Source organism: Argiope bruennichi, chromosome 3 (genome assembly GCF_947563725.1).
Source record: "Argiope bruennichi chromosome 3, qqArgBrue1.1, whole genome shotgun sequence".
Taxonomy (NCBI): Eukaryota; Metazoa; Arthropoda; class Arachnida; order Araneae; family Araneidae; genus Argiope; species Argiope bruennichi.
This window is the reverse complement of record NC_079153.1, coordinates 132,923,040-132,941,507: the sequence shown is the minus strand read 5'-3', so window position 1 is coordinate 132,941,507 and position 18,468 is coordinate 132,923,040. Positions and strand designations below refer to the sequence as shown.

Sequence of the window (18,468 nt, the reverse complement as noted above, 5' to 3'; positions counted from 1 at the left end):
GCCTCATGTGAATGTTTGGTCTATATGACATATTTTTAATACTGAAATATTGTTGAAGTAACGTGGGTTTTATATATTTCGCCTAATGTAAATCTTTGGTCTAAATGGCATGTTCTTCATTCTAAGATATTATTTAAATTTCTTGTTGTTAAATCTTACGATTTTATGTTAAATGATAATCATATTATTATAATAACAGTGAATTAGTATTCTGTCAGTATCTGCAAAATGTGCAAATAAATACAAATGATGGATTGTTGAAATAAAGTAGATTTTACATATATCTTTCGCTTCATGTGAATGTTTGGTCTACATGATATGTTCTTCATTCTGAAATATTGTTGAAGTAACATAAGTTTTATATCTTTCACCTCATGTGAATGTTTGGTCTATATGACAAGTTCTTCATTCTAAGATATTTATTTAAATTTCTTGTCGTTGTTTCTTGTGATTTTATATCAAATGATAATCATATTGTTATGAAAACAGTGAATTATTATTATTGTGTTAGTACATACAACATATAGAAATAAATCACAAAAGACGAATGAACACAGCTGCAAATAATTTTATGAGATACACTTATTGATATGGGATTAAGCATAACAATACTGTTTTCTTCAAACGCTACAAGTTAAAACTGACAGAAAAGATTTGAGCAGAACCTACACTTATTAACAAAACGCAAACAAAAAAAAAATACACGAGGCAGTAAACAGTGCAGAGCTGTTAGTTTTTTCAACCTTTTTTTTTTTTCCTTTAAATCTTTTTTTTTTCCATGGAACAAATACATTTTGCCCATCTAACAAGCATTAGTGATCTTTTATTTGTGTGAAAGAGTTTGGGTAACACGAGAACGATTACAATTGCATTTTCATTTCAATATTTACAATTATAAATAAATTTATATTTGAAGCGCAACAAAGAAAACATTTTTACAGTAGTTTTTTTAATTCTTAAAGAATTCATAATAGGCAACACACAAATCTTTGTTGATTAATAAATACTTGTTTTAAATAAGCATTTGCTTACAAAAGTATTATTCATTTTAGAGCCATAAATGAAATTTAGACGATATTGAGTATGCAATTGAATCTCGATATAGAAGCCTCTCGGCTTTTTTTTTTCTACAGTTGGCTAGCTTATTTAATTCCAATTGAGTTGTAAGCATAAGATGGTAAGGCTAACAAAATGCGAGGGGCCCAAGCCTTTAGAAAGTCCCTGACAATTTTATAGTCATAAAGAAACAGAAATTAAAGAGCGAATTACACAATTTTAAGAAAATTATAAAATAATATCCATTTTGAAAAGGCTGCGTGAAATAAAAATGCAGGTAAACCCTGAACTCTTATTACTCCTAACTCAACAGTCCACTTAAAATTAATTAATTTAAATTAGATAACGATATATAATATGATTAGACATTTCTAATTAAGAAATATTTCAATATTAATGATAATGATTAATCTTTAAGATTCCTACCATAACTTTTGCTTTGAATCACGCACTGTCTATTTATGTCACTAATCGCCAGTAAACAATTAGTGACTAAAAAATCATGGATGATGGAGTACGTAGAATTAAAAAAATGATGTATTTTCTTACAAGATATCAGACTAAAAGTCTAGAATTGTTGCTTTTTAATTTGCATTTTTTTTTCTAAAAAAAAAAATGGATGACGCTATATCGAGGATCAAAAGCATCTCGTTCATGATTGCATAACAGCAGTTATAAAGTGAGGCATGTGCCGTTTTAAATAATACATCAGCTTGGTAGATAAAAAAAAAAAATCCCAAACTCTCCTTGTGTTAAGATCACTAATCAAGACCTACTACAGTGGGTCGAAAATTTCGTACGTCAAACTGGCAAGTGATAAGTGTTACAGTAATAATAATAACAGTCTTTTCACACTAATGAAAGTTAGGGGGTTGGTGAGCAGAGCATTACACTCTCTAAAAAAGGTCTTTTCTATGATATAAGCAACACGGGTAACATTTCAACAAACAGGCGGCTTGCACATCAACAATGTTCATATTTCCTTTCTTCTTTCTTTCTTTCTTTTTTTTTCCTTGAACGCTACGCTTTAATCTTAGCACACTTCTTGAACATCAACACCCAGTGGCATAGAAATGCGTTGAGGCTATTGAACATGTCTGAATAGTCCTCTTAATGTTCACTTTTACCACAGCTGATTAGTGTTGAATACAACCGCCATTCGTAATCATTTCTTCATTCTTTACAAGTTTTTGTATCAGTTTCTCTTTCCTTCACTATCGATATGCACGGGGTTTCAAGAAGTTCAAACAGGGGGTTTCCCCTTGGTGAATTATACAGGCCTTCTTTGACTCAGATTTATGGAGATACTAGTTCATATATAATCGTTGATATGTTCTCCATATTAAAATTGTCCTCTTCATTCAATAAAGTTCATGTCCACCAGATGGCACTTCAGTCGGCACCAGCTAATAATGATGATGAATATTTGTGGTATAACGTAACGGGCTGTGTAGTTTATACAGACATCGGGCAATCTATAATGAAGAAAGAAGTATAATAAATACTTATGAATTTTTAAGCAGTATATAAACGTAGATAACAATTTCATTTTTTGCTGATTGAAATGGCACAAATTATGAAATAATAAGATACATTGAACAGTGATTTTAAAGAGGTAGCTCATATCAAATGCAGATATTCTGAATTCTTATCATTATTTATTTGGATATTATTAAACCACATTTATTTAGAATTGTTAAATAGTAAGTAAATGTTTGAAACTTATATAAATGTTTATAAAATTAGCTAATTAAAATGTAGCAAGATAAATTAATCAAGAGACAGATATTGAAACTCAACCAATCGTTCTATATATTATACAAAAGTGTTTTGCATATAATTCTGATTCAAATATTGATTTATTGACATACGATATTATCAAAATAACCATAAATAATCGGCAGAAGTCTTAAAATGTAATTTGTACAAATTACATTTTAAGTTTTAAAAACGAAATCGAAACGAAATTTGTACAAAATAATAAATGATAAATACAATATCTTAACGCTTTTACAATTTTGAAAAGAAAACGCAAACAAGATAATTTAATTTCTGCTGCATAAATAGATATTAAAGATAAAGCCCTTCTAATACAGTCTAATGTAATAGCTTAATAAGTATCCAAAGCCTTAATAAGTACCTTACCACAATGCTTAGATTTAACGCTTATTAAATACAAACTTAAGACACCGATTTTATTTATTTCACATGATTAGTTTTTACGAAGTAATGATTAGAAACAATATTAATAAATCCTTAAGGACAAACTAATTGAAAAATTTTCTCAAAATATAACTTTCTTATAACAATAATACAGCGCCCCTGAATCAAAGTTTTCCAAGAAAATTCCCCCACTTGCCGAAATTCCCCATAAACACCGAAGAGACGCAATCGAAGTAGAAATGCAATTAAATTATTGCTAAAAGGTCTGTTGAATCGGACAATCTTTCAGCTTTACCTACGCGACCGGGATGAAAAACCCCATCCAATTAGAGCGGGACGAAATTTGATTAAATTACACATCTTAACGGAGAGATGAATTTTCTGTCCATTAGATTACGCATAATCATATGCAGTGGATTACCATTCATTGAGTTAGATGAAATTTTTGTTGAGGTTGAATAGAGCTTAAATGAAACAACATCTGCTTTGACTCTTGTTATGGTCAATGTGCAATAAGTTCAACAAAAATTATTAATTTCATGATAGTTGTTGTTGGGAATTTTATTAATTAATTTCATAAAAGCCTATGTTGTAAGGTAATTCTAGATAATTCTGCATAATTCATAAAAGAACAATTCTTCAACAATTGTTTTCGGGTCGAAGGTTTTCGAAATGCACCAAACACATTTTAAGTATAATTAATTATATTTAAATTAATCGAATTCGAGGTTTCGCTAACGTCCTGATTGGAAACTTGCTTTGTATATTTATTAACGGAATACAATGTGCAAATCTAGTTTTAGAAAAAATCATTCTTCTAAAAGAGACAGCAAATTGAAGCCATTAACACATGAAGTAAACTATGAGATATGGAGATGACAATATGTTTACTTTAATTATTTAAATTTCAAATTTACAAAAATGTAGACAAAATGAGGAAAGCAAAAACGATTAACTGATGATAAACATTAAATTTATTCATTCATTTTTGGTGTTTTCAATCGTGAACAATTTTTGAACAATTTTGAACAATTTGAACAAATTTTTTTTAACATTTAAAAATAAGTAATTTTTTGGATAAATTGTAAGCCTTACTGTTTACTATAGGTTAATTTTTTATATATTTTTTATGTTTATTTGCCGATTTTGATGGTTCTTCGAATGGAGTTATTTCCATAAAAGACCACACGAAAAAAAATTGTATGACTCCTTAGTATACGGTTATAAAATGGCATGGCTTATACACTATGTTAAATATATACTTAAAGATTAATCAAATGATTTCTACTTTTGTTAATAGTGATCTTTAAATTATTATTAAAAATTGAAATGCATTTTCATATAAGTTTTTATTAAATTATTGTTTATAATAAAATTCCATATAAATTATTATTAAAAATAAATGCAACTTCTGTACATAGCAGAAGCGCTGTGTACTGAAATATATTCAAAATTCATTGCTAAAACTTTACAGAAAAGTATCAATTATTTTTTCTGACCATTAAATCCTTAATGGAAATTAAATTTTACATAAGAAAGGAAATTTCTAGCATAAAATGTACGATAGATAAGTAATGACATGTGTATACTAGTCAGATGTTTGTATAATGGACAAAATTATCTTTAACATCAATACAAATGTCAAGTTGAGTTAAAAGTTTTATTGTTCTTTCTGTTAAAACAAAATACAGATGACCTTTCCTTTTATTTTTCTGTCTTGGAACAATACAGTTTTATTTTTTGTAAAATCATTTTATTATTGAACACAAGACATAAAACAAACCTCATGACAGTTCATAAATCAGTATCCGAAATTACAAACGCAATTTAGACTTGGCCAAATCACACTGGAAACGTGACGGATTGGTATTTATACTGAATTTTAAGTGCTTAAATTGAGCATCAAATTTAGTTTGGTGAATTAAATTTTCCTCAACTATAAATCACTATTTTTATATCTTTTAAAGCAAAATAATTGTGCGAATGTAAAACATTTCCTCAATTCATTCATACCCATCCTTTTAAAATGAAGAGTTGACACTTGAAATTGGAGAAATGACAACAAAACAACTAAATATTTTTTCCTTATGGATCAAATCAAGAATGCGACATCGTTTTTCAATGTTTCAAAAGATTTGCAATCGTTTTCCGTTTTTCTTATCTTTTTATTGCCAACATCTGACACTTGAAATTGTAGAAATTGCCGCTTTCATTTCCTGTTAAGTCAAATAAGCAGTAATGTATCGTATTTCATTAACGTCTAATGCCCAGAAAGAATAGTACCACTGCTCAGACTAATAATTCACATATTTAATTGTATTCGATTGTTATTGTATTCCAATCAAGAAGATAAAATCTATAATAGCGTTTCAGTTTTAGTATTTCCTTGCACAATTTATCTCCTCCAATCTTGTCTTCACCGTTTTTTAATGGAATGAATAAGTGCACGCTTTCCTTGTTGGAAAGATAAGCAAAAAGATGAAAATTTGCCCATTGTAACAACCCGGCCATTTTTTTTTATTTTTTTTTGACCTGAAGTTTGGCTATGGGGGCTAGTGGCTTTATGGGGGTAAAGGAATCCCGGAGTGAAATGCGATTTTTTCAGCATTTAGTAGTCATCATTGAATAGCATGGTTGATAGACACACATTCTTATTTTTTTTTTGTATACGAAGCATATGAACAGAAAGTATTGTAATTGTAAAAAAAAAAAAAAAAAAATTCAAATTTGAGGTTTTGACGAATCTCAATATTCCAGACAATCTTGAATCTGAAAAAGATATTTTTGCAATTACGATTGTCTATCTGTGAAGACGATAATTCAACAATGTTTTGAACTAATCTGATTTTTTGGTTATGATCTTTACTAGATCTAATTAAAGATTTACTTTATAGATTTCCTACAAATTTTGAACAAAATCACTTTAAAGGAAGTTTGTCTGTTCGGCGATCCGAGTACAAAGGCGCATGATGATTATGAAACACAAAGAATAAGATAAATAAACTTTGGAACACATATAAAATTTAGATTAAAAAATTAATTTTGGAAATTTCAAATATAATATATATATATATATATATATATATATATATATATATATATATATATATATATATATATATATATATATATAATTGCCGATGCGTTTTGTAAGAATAACTGTCTCAAAATGTGAATAAGGTCTGAAAATAATTTTGTATAAATTACTCTTTTATTTCAGATTATACACAATAGCAATTCACCAGCAAAAGCTAAATTCAAAGAGAAAGTTCAAATTAATATAACGATCTTAGTATTAGCTTAAGAACACATCTTTGTAAATTGAATAGTCGACTCTTTTTTAACAGAAACCAATACACCTCTCTATGTATACTCTCTTCCTCAGACAGATCAGAAACTAAAAGAACGAAATGAGTCCTTTGTAACAACAATGCCAAGGAAGAACGAAACGCACCACAAGTCTAAAGAAATATGACAAGTTAGGCTATTTTTAATTTTCACCCGGATTCGTGCCCAGTCCGGACAGCTGCTTGTCCGGAAACAATGCGAGAATTTATGGACTCGGAAAAAGGCTATAAAAGGGGCTGAGAAATGGAGACTATTTTTCGATGCTTTTATCTGATATATGAGCGACGTTAAATCCGCTTTCACTAATCTAGGTAGCCGTTTTATCTTCGGAATGGGCAGCGAATGTTACCGGCTGCTAATTCAGTATGTAACTTGTCAATGTAATCTATCACACTCCAACTGCAGTAAAATGCTATGGAAAAGCAAAGCAAGCCTTCTGGAATATTAATACGAATACTTAATTAAACGCCTTAGAAGTCGGCCGTTAGGGGAAGATGCTTAAATTAAAACTGCTTCTGCCTGGTGATGTATGTTGTAAAATATTGACATTGACTTGTTGTCGTGCCTTTTATTCATTATAAAATAAATTTTTTTTTAACATAACCAATGCTTTTTCTCCTACATTTTCTTGGACAGATCAAAAACCAGTAGAAAAACATTCTGAAATTTATAAATCATTCTTGGTAATCTTAGGAAGATAAGTATTATAAAAAGCTTTTTTTAAAATCATATATGATTGCTTAAATTCATTTATCATTCTATTTATTAATTCAATAATGATTTTAGAAAATCAAATTTTAAAAAAAGAATTCTAATAAAGAGTTTCAAATGTACTTTTTTTAATTTAAAATTACTTTTAGGTCTTCCTATTTTATACGAGCTCAATAAATTCGTTCTTATAGCTCCTCAGGTGGTTTTATATATATCAAGAGGAATAATTGTTTAATTTGGGAAACCAAAGAATCAATTCCTCAATCTTAACCAGTGGTCCAATTGCGTCACTATTTTTTTTCATTTAAATTTTTATGATCATGATCGGATTTAGACATTATCAATGATACAGCCCTCCCCCCGTACTCTTCGTTTTCGATAGGAGTATTTCGAAAGAGACTTCAACCCCAACTATTGCATCGATTTCTCTACTTTTTTAAAAAAATTTCATTGTGAGATATGTTAATATTATCTAATACTAATCTATTACATATGGGACTAGATACCTATCGGATTTTAGAGAGTATCCGGACTACAGAGTATCATATACATCACTAATTATGCAAGTTTTTTCTACGTTTGGGAAACGAGACAAAAATATGTTAAGGAGAAAAATACTGCTATGGCATTGAATAGGAATACGGCAAATAGACAAATCATACACCTAGTAGGAGTAAGGTAAATAGACAAATCATGCACCGAGTTGGAGCAGGGTAAATACACAAATCATGCACCGAGTAGGAGCAAGGTAAATAAACAAATCATGCATCCAGTAGGAGCATGGTAAATAGACAAATCATGCACTGAGTAGGAGCATGGTAAATAGATAAATGGACATGGACAATAGGACATGGTAAATAGACACTGAGTAGGAGCAAGGTAAGTAGACAAATCATGCACTGAGTAGGAGCATGGTAAGTAGACAAAAAAAATGCACTAAAAGGAATTACATTTCAACATAAAAGAATGACTTATCACCAAATAACATAATCCTCCATTTGGGTTAGAGTAACGAATGATGGATAAGAGAGTGTATTGTATTTTTGCAAGTTTAGTTTAATCACGTTGAATGTTTTTCGGTATGAATTTTATGAATGTTGACATGCGTTTTCGTATTTAAAAAAGTAATCTTTTAAATACAATTATTAAATGTTCCAAATAACTGTTATTTGTCATATATATGAAAATTATTAATAAAAACTACTGAGAGACTTTATCATAAAAGTACATTTTCTATGAGTAAGAAAGAAATCCATGTTAGTCGTATCACACTCAAAAATAAATATTTTTGTGCTATATATCTTTTTCACTATTATGTCAAGAAGTCACTTACATAAAAATATTGTTAAAAAGGAAATTAAATTTTATAAGAATCGGATTTTTAAGAATATAAAAGAATAGTTGGAATTCTTCAAACGGAAAATAGTGCTGGATCGCCTCTCCTCTCACACTTAGTTTCCGATCCCTTTTCGAACAAATCATTTCAAACTCCTGTTGCCCAAAACTCCCGTCAGAGCCCATTGTTTCTCGACATTTATTTTCAGGAACGAAGGGGGTGGGGGGTGCGGAAAAGCCCTTTTGATCCGCAGTCCTGGGGGGGGGGATTATATGAAGGATTGCCCCCAAGTGAAGTGTTGAGGGACCGAAATAATTGCTAATTGTTCGGACCTTTCCGGAACTTGGAATTATTTTTCCGGACTTGCCCCTTTTCGATCCTTGATAGGGTGTGGCACATCCAATATTTTAAGTTTGGCAGCACAAAGGTCTAATGACCTGTTTTGGTTGTAGGGGGGAGACGTGACAGTAAGTGACCGGATATTGATGTCTGTCGTGAGAGATGATCTTGGAGAGGTGTTAAGTGGGTAGGTGGGCGTGACGGGATTGTTCAGGACTAGAACTGAATGGAGGAACTCTTCCTATGTGGAATGACATTCGGCGGACACTGATGAATGTACCGAAAATATGAATATTTATGACAGGTCATTTTTATTGCCGTGTCACTCCCTTGCGTAAGGAACTTGCTGTGCCTGTAATCAGGGACAAATGCATATGAATTCTGCACTGCCACACAGTTTTACTTTTTACTGTGAAGCATGCTATTGAAATTTTTTTACATGTAATATGCCTGACTCGCAAATCACATTACAAAATTATTGATATTCAAATACGTAACTACGCCTAATAAGTGATTAATTAAAAGAACAAAAATATTGGAACACACTTAAATATCTTGATTGTTTTTTAAGTACATATTTGGTTAGAAACAATACCTATTCTTAATATAGAGGGTATTTACACATTTTAGAATGATTTCGAAGCTGTTTAACTAATGATTAAAATGTAAAAACTTATATATATATATTTTTAAATTTTCGTTCTGATAAATTTTTTCTGCATTATAAGCCTGCATCGTGATTTCTAGGATAGAAGAGCTTTTCGTAAGATTTTCAGTATTGATTTCCATTCTTCTTCTACTAATTTCCGGGATCCATCATGGTGGGTTTGTTCTTAGAAAGAATTTTTTTCAACAGAACAGACATAATAGTTTCATAGGCGAAACATCAGGCTACTTTGTAGGTATATATTTAAAAGGTATATATATAATAATACCTAGACATACAAGACCTATACTGATCTTCATTTTTAAAAAAAAAATTACTTGTACTTTTCTAAGTATGTCTTGTAGCTTTGTCCTGATGTAATTTTAATCTTTGAAAGATATTGAGATGAAGAAATTGAATCTGTTTTGTAAATAACGGTCGTAAAACGTTCTCTTGACAGTACGTTGAGTTGATTTTAATATTATTTTTTTTCATTCTTCTCCATTTCAATTGGAACCCAAAGACAATCATAAAGCCCTTACTGAAACTTTATTTTTATTGTTTGAACCAGGTTAGTACACTTTTGTTCTCTTCATTTTCGACAGCAAATAGACCTATTTTTGTGGCGCTCATTTAGGTAAATGACCACAACAAAAGCTCACAATGTGTGTTAATTTATCTGCTGTTAAATAGTTTTCAATCAGATTCTACAAACGGGTCTGTGTTTAACCACATGCTTCTGCGAAAGCTGGTGAAAATTATTGAAAATTATTTTTCTGGATTTCCTAAGTTCTAAATCTTGGTTTATTATTTTACTAATTGCTGCTACAGATGTATTTAAAGATTTCAGTTTAAAAGTCAGATTTCAGTTTAAAAATATTTGAAATAATACGTGCTTTATTTGGGCATTCGTTTGGTTCGTCTTTTTTTCCATGTAGAAGAAATGATTGACTATTTTCTTATTTCCAATTAATAATGCTTATTATGCACTTAAAAATTTTAGTACCATACATTTCCCAAAATTTTTGAATTATGAAAAAAAAATTATCTTTCAAAAACGCAAAAAAAAAAAAAAAAAAAAAAAAATGTTTCAATGCACAGTTTGTTTACATGCAACTTTTTTAAAAAAGAATAAATTTAAAAGTATAAGACGAAATTTCTAAATTTAAATATTTTATTCCAAAGTATTTTTTCCCTTATCAGAACCGTTTTAAATATATGTAAAAAATCTTCTGTGGCATTTAAATAGGAGATTAATTAAATTCTCAGAAAAATAGGTCAAAATCAATTTACAAAAATGAAATAATAATGGCACTTTTTCAAGTATTTAATGCTCTTATAGATTTTATTTCTACGTTTATGTCAGTTCTTTAAAAATAATAATAATAAATAAATAAATGTTTGGGTATTATTTCGTTTCAAAATTCAGATTCTGAATAATGAATTCTGAATTGGAAATCATTTAGAGAAGGAGAAAAGGCTTTAAGAGATTTTATTATTTTATTATTTTTCTATATTATTCTATTTATATATTATTTTTTTCTCTTCTCATCATTCTATAGAATGTTAAACTTTTGATATTTTTCCAGTATTCATTTGTTGCAAGTAAAATAATGCCGCGAATATTCTTTTTTTATTAAAGAGATTAGATGACTAAACTTCCGATTATCTTTAAAGTAGAATAGATAAGAAATTCTTCTCGGCATAAAAGATGATGTTACATAATAAATGGTAACAAAAGTAATAATACAAACTTGAATTCATAATTTTATAGAGAAAAACCCAATATTGTATTTCTGAATAAATTCAGACTAAATTTATTATTATTTATTTATATTTTCATTCGACGTTAATAATTGTTAAAATTATTATTTATTCAACTCTATAATTAAAGAAATCCATATCGATTTATATAACGATTTAATATGATAAAAGCATGCATAGACAAGAATTAGTGTAAAAATGGAAGCACGCTTCTATAAAAACATATTTAGATATATAGAGCCTTTTCTAAAAATAATAATAAAAAAAAAGATATATAAGAATTCTTGATTTTAAAAAAAGAAGAAGAAAAAACATCATTGATTCTGAACGGAAATGACATTCGATTGCATGCATTTTCGCCACTGTACACTTTAAGTACCACCACGAAAAGAAGCGTGTTTCGTTTAAGGTGTGGAAAGTTTTCACGGTTATTTCAATCTTTTCTTTGTCGTTCTGCCTTCATACATAGATGCCACGCTATTAGATCTCCCATAAAAAGGGGCTATTTGAAAATACGAACATTTAGAAGAAAAATCCAGGGGCGTGTAAATCACGTAAATGCGACACAGGCGTGCGCCCTAAATAGCCCACGAATCGTTTTTGCCGACAAAGCATGCATGAGTAATAGTCTCTGAGAAAGCGGGAACCTCTCCTCCCTTTCCTATATAAATATATGGATAGATGGATACTTAAAAAAAAAGTATATATAAATGAAACGACGCGAGGCCAAACCTTATGTAAACATGAAACATCAAACTTTCCTGTATACCCTAACCTGACATCTACTTTTTTGACGCTGCTTTTCAAAAGAAAAGGGAAGGGGGGAATGAAAAAAAGTACAAAATTTTTATATAAAAAATGGATATATTTTTCTCGCTCAGATAGAGGCGCACAGTGCCTTTAACCCCCCTATAGCAATGAAAACCAAATAGAAAAAAAAAGTATAAAACGTCGTTTTCACACTACATATACATCCATATAGTAAGAGATTGTAAAGCGCCAAGATAGACTGGCTGTCCAACGTTTACGTTCTGATAGCGGCCAAGAAAAATTGCTTTACATGTATTAAAAAAACACATCAAAACGTTACCTTGCATGTCTTAGGCGCCCTCCCTACTGCCCAGAGCTAAAAAGGGGGGGGGGTTCGTTTTGAGAACGGGACACTATTGTGGTGAACCGGAAGTACCTAAAGGGTTCACAGGAAGTGAGAACTTATTACATTCATCACATGGTGGGGGTAATTTGAATATAGGGTCTTTTGACTCAAAGCTTGTCAAGGGTGAAAAAGTGGACTGCTTCTCAATGTGTTGAGTTTTCTTTTCTGATAGATTATTCGCTTCAGGCGACAAGTGTTACGCGCAAAAGAAAAAGAGACGAGTAAAAGAGAGGGTAGCGGGGCCTTTCATTCAGGTGCATTTTTGTTCTTTTTTTCACGTTTTCGATTCGTCCCCTTTCTCTAAACTGGGACGCCCGTTTCAGGAGAGATTTCTTTAAGAAAAAAGCGAAACAAAATAGGAAGAAAGATGAGAAAGAAAAAATGAAGAAGAAAATAGTGCTATAAATATCGAAGCGTACGAGTTGATATGAGTTTTAAATTTATTGCTGGATACTTGTTTATGTATATTTTTTGCTGCCCGGTACTTGTTAACCTTGAGTTACATAATATTCATGTATCACCATGATCTGTTCTAAAGAGACAACTTCTCTGAATAAAGATTTCGAAAGACGGCATCAAATTATAAATTAAAATTTTTATCTTGGTGCGTCAGCATGCCACTTCAAGGATTTATGTTAAAAAAAAAAAAAAAAAAAAAAAAAAAAGAGGCGTGAAAAAATTATATTGTGAAAAAAAAATGCTTTTAGAATAAGAGGCATGAAAGTTGTACTTTTATTAGCAAAAAAAGAAAAAAAAATGTAAATTTTCCTTTAAAATTTTACCTTTGAAATATTCTCTAAATTTCTTTGCATTTTAATAACAACAGAAAGACGAAATATTAGTTTTTGTAAAATGTAACATATATCAATCTCAAGACACAAAATCTTTTTGTATTGTTATGTGTTTATGATTAGGATTGGCAAATATATCTTGCTAGATATCTCCGACATGATGATTTTATACAGCTAAATAATTATTTATTTTCCCTTAAAGAATATTAAATGACAAATGAATTTTTATGCCTAAGCAATAATTACGATAATGAATATATATATATATATATATATATATAATATATATCGATGTAACGCTCTCAGACACACAATATCTAGAAAGAAAACTTATTTTAAATAGCCTATTTTGTTTCTGGGATATATAACACTTTTTTTTATTATCGTGTATTTTAGGCCCAAAATATATAATTTTGCAAACTCTTACTGAGTGAAGTATCGAATACACATAAATGAGAGGTAAAATGCAGAAATAGTTTATTCCTTTTGACCAGCAATCAGGAAAGGCATTTTCTCTATTTTTCACAAACAAATCTCAAACTAGGACAGAAACAATGGAATGAGCAAAACTAGGATAGTAATTATTACCTCCCCAATACATCAATTTTGGTACAAAATATTAGTCAATTTATTTCATTTTTGAAAGCCGAGTATGGGGAAGATGTGAAAAAAATATTATAACCAGGGAGCTATTAATTCTTCACACACTTATACACCTTCATAAGAAATTGCTGAATTTAAATAAATTAAAGAGAAAGTTCCTAGTTACTATAAATATGAAAAGTAATAATTTCCATGAAAAAAATGTTAAATTATTATTTCATTTTAGAATTTATTTCGTGCAATGATAAACTATCGTAAATTACTCCAAAACTGAATACAAATTAAACTCTGATAAAATCTGGAGAGCCTCGCTATAAATTTCGTTGCAAGAATGCATCTTGTCATCTATCATCAAGAACATTTTCTATGACATCTGCCGTTAAATAATGAAACTTTTCCCCCTCCCTCCTTTCCATTGGAAGATATTAATACCAAATTGAAACCGAGACTTCTGCACTAGAAAAGTAATTTGAGTAGCAGCAAATATGCAACATTCTCAGAGAAATAAAAGAATGAAGGGGAAAAAAATCACAATAATAACAATAGCAAACAGAAAAGGGGTTGAGATTGAAATGGGAGGGGGGTTGGGTGCTGAGTTAGTGACGTATCAGAGGTTTCACAGCCGCCGCGACTGAATTGTCGATTCCCTCGTTACTTGAAGAAGGAACTGTCATTAGTAGTATGCGGTATACTCGGAAAGAAAACGGGTAATACGGAACATTAAGCAATTTTTCTGCTGATGAAATTTTGCAAACTCATTGCCGATTCTTAATGTGCTACGGAATCGATGTAGATATAGAAGTTCGGAAGAAAGCTGCCGCTTGCTTTTCATTTTATCATTATTGCGACTTGCCTTCTTTATTTACTCTTCTTTCACTTTTTTTTCTTGAATGAAAGAAGTGAAAAGAAGTTTTATCTGATTTCTTTTAGTTTTCGGCGAAGGAAGAGAGTTTTTACCGTCGATCTATGGATGGAAAAGAAATTTGAATTTCTTTTTTTTTTATTATTATTAAAAAGTATACATTAAAATTTTAATATCAAACCCACGCCGGTAATGGACTGTTAAGAGAGAGATTGCGGAAATTTCGATTTATATGAACACATATGATGTTTTACAGTTTTTTAAAAAATCATTATGCTTTTGCTTTCAATGGGGGTGTTTGAATTTATCGAAAAAAATATTAATGCAAAGCTTCTGTGATTATGAAACTTTAAGAAAATTACTTAAAGCTGGAAGATCACTTGAGAAGAACATAATTCATGTAAATGTTATTTTCTATATTTTTAAATTCTTATAATAGTAACGAGTTGAAATAAATATTTATGATCTTAGGTACTTGTCTTATGAGTACCTTATTTTGTCCTGTCGTTGTGTCTTTTCTTGTGATTTCTTAATTTATTGATTCAAAGAACATTGAATTTATTTCACTAAATCCTATTTTTGTCTTGATGATCCTCTGTTATGATATTAATGAAATTACTGTAAATAAGCAAGTCCAAAATTTGACTTTTATTTTATGCATATCTTATCAATCAATAAATATTTATTTTCTTTGGTACATGTTTTACGTGTACCTTATTCTCTCGTGCGTGTCTCTATGTCTTGTAATTTCTTAATTTATTGTGGACTTTGAAGATTTATAGATCATGATTCAGCCAATAAAAAGAATGTTGAATTATTTCAATAAGATTTTTCCCTATTTTGATGATTATGATCTTAACTCAATTGATATAAATAAGCTAATCAAAAATTTGACGCTTGTCCTATACATTACTTGCCATTAATTTTTTTAACAAATCGATAATTCTAGTTGATTACAGCCTACATGTCATATTCTAAACCATTTTATTAAATTTAATATTCCAGAAATCTTATTTATGTTTACCTAATAATAATATCCCACAATACATACGACAACTCGAATAATCTTTCCGAGTATATTTATTATTATTATTAATTATTTATTCCACTATTTTGTTAATCTTATTAAATATAATTGCCTTCATACTAACATAGTCTCATAATAATATGAAAATCGGGAAAAGTTTATCATCTATTCTACATAAGTAAATAGAGCTCAAGAGTTAATATTATTACCCTACTCACGAATTATTGACATATAATAAAACACCGAATAGTTGTAAAAGCTGTGCAGATGAGAATAGATACGTAATTGAATAACTCCTGACTTTTTTTAAAAGATATTCAATTATTCAACTTTTATTTTGTGTCGGTAGAGCATTTTGAATGGTTTCAAACAATTTTAGTATTTTAAAGAATTTAAGAATAAATTCATAGAACATTGTTTTTAAATTTGGACTATTTTTCACATTTCGAATCTCTGCTATTTACTTTATTCGCACTCCGGTTCCTGCTGATGATTTAAAAGGTGACCGATCCTTTATGTGTTGATTTAAATCAATTAAATTAGACTAAACGATATTTTTGTTCATTTGTTATAACTCTCTATCTCTCTCCCTCCTTCCAAGGAATTTTGGGATTTTTTTTATAACTAATTTTGAAACCATTTGATTTACAACTTAAGTACAACTGTTACATCTTATTTTTTCATAAGCAGAGTTCATCTTGTCTTATTTTAGCTTTAATAAAAAGTTTTTCAAGCTTTTTTATTCACCCCCCCCATATGATGTGTAGCAAAATTCCAATATTCATTCGATGGCTCGAAAAACGACTATTACAGAAGCACATATCTAAGATTAAGACAATACTCTTATCAATGTGAATATGAATATTATTAATGTGAATCTTTCTTTTTTTTTTAAATGTTTTTAAGTCTTCCTAGTCAGTGAACATGGCTTGTCTTTATCGAAATGCCAAAACTGGTCTGTACCACAGGAGTCTAAGCTGTTGAGCCTGCTGTCCCACAATTGTCCTTTAACACTTTCCCCTTCACATCGCACCTCTTGTTGACGTAGTGGATGAGTGATATGATTAATGAGCTTTTGTTGTACAGGGATCGGGCGTCAGAATGATGGCAAGCGTGTGATGTGATGGGATAAATGCTGCAAGACACTGTCAGCATATGAATTGCGTGCGAAAGCTGGTGGTGCGGCACGTCAAGACGCACCTTTGTTGAGGGCGGATGGGCCTTTCATTGCCCATGTCGTTCTTGCTCGGGGGTGAAGTTTAAGGCCAATTGTCTTCTATCAGGCTGTCATGGATTGACATTGTTGCAATTTAGCAAGATCTGCATATATTAGGGGGATTGTGAACTCTATGTTGTTCTTCTATCTTATTTTAATAAAGCTCGTTCCATTCAATCCCACTTTGCCCACCTTGACTTTCAGTCTTTTTAAATATAATCTTGAATAAGTAATTGTAAAAAATTTCTTATTATGGAATGAAATAAGAAGTCTAAATAAGGAATGAAATATTTAATTGAATCTAAAGGAGTAACCCATCCAATATTCTCGTTGATATTCTTGTAAGAAGCTTCATCATTGCGTATAAATGAAATATATTAGAGCATTTACTGATTTACAAGTTATATTTTATTTTGTCAGTCTAGGACTTTTATTCGAAAAGTTTTTTTGAATAAATTGCAAAGCAAAAGTATTAGTTGGAAATTTGGAATTGCAAAATTTTAAAATTCCGTCATTTAAAATTCAAAATATTTCATATGAATTATTTTATAGATTCTTGATTGTAATAATAATTGAATTCTTAGTTTTGCTTTATGCTTGTAAGATGTTAAACCACAGAAACTAAAAAGAAAATTGCGCCTTTTTGAAAAAAAAAATTTAAAAAAAGAGCTGGTGATTTACCAAATTACATTTAAAATCTAGCTGATAAAAACTTATCAACTACAATTTTTTTTATCGAATCTCATCATTTATCTTACACATTCAAGGTAGAGATACAACGATATCACGAAGTTATTATTAAAAAACAATAGCTGAAGTTTGCGTAAATAAAAAATAAAGCATTTCAATTGGAAACTGAAACCCGTAGTAGAGCTGCCCCAGATGTTACGATTTCGAAGTTCCAAAGAAATATAGCTTTCTTCAATTTGATTTTGCATTTATGTAACAGGGATCCACTCATAATGTTTTCCATCCCACCATAGCTACTAATGTTAAATAATTTCTATGATGGCCTTATGGATTAAGACATGCTATATTTGAGGTACATGAGTCGAAAAAAGAAGCCAATGAGTTCTGTATTACAGAACTTAAAACATGTTATGCGAAAACTGGTAGACTGATGTGTACTTGTGACCAATTCAACATATGAACGTTTACACAGAATTTTTCCCAACAGAACATAAATGGGGACCAGTTTCCTTCATGATACTTCATTTTAAAAGAACTAACTTGCATCTATATCTAAGAGCTAAATTAGACCTACTTCAGTTGCTCTAGCTCACTTTGACGAACATACTTTCTCTTTATCGTGAATCCCTTAACCCATGGACATTGCAAATTAAATCAAAATTCGACAAAGAATTAAAAATTTATAATTTTGCAAAATGAAAAACTTATCGCAACGATTGCAATATTTTTTTAATGAAAAACACTGTTTTAAATTCTAAAA

At 30.0% G+C, this 18,468-nt stretch overlaps 1 protein-coding gene across 3 annotated transcripts in view; it reads right to left on the bottom strand.

Annotated features, from left to right (window-relative positions):
* Window positions 1-552: 552 nt before the first annotated feature.
* The window catches only part of LOC129963969 (dachshund homolog 2-like), a 261,367-nt gene continuing 243,451 nt past the window's right edge, over window positions 553-18,468 (bottom strand). For all 3 annotated transcript variants that reach the window (XM_056078605.1, XM_056078607.1, XM_056078606.1), the window contains one exon: window positions 553-2,531. In XM_056078605.1, coding sequence (XP_055934580.1) covers window positions 2,512-2,531 — 20 coding nt within the window. In that variant the 3' untranslated portion in view covers window positions 553-2,511. The remainder of the gene's footprint in view (window positions 2,532-18,468) is intronic.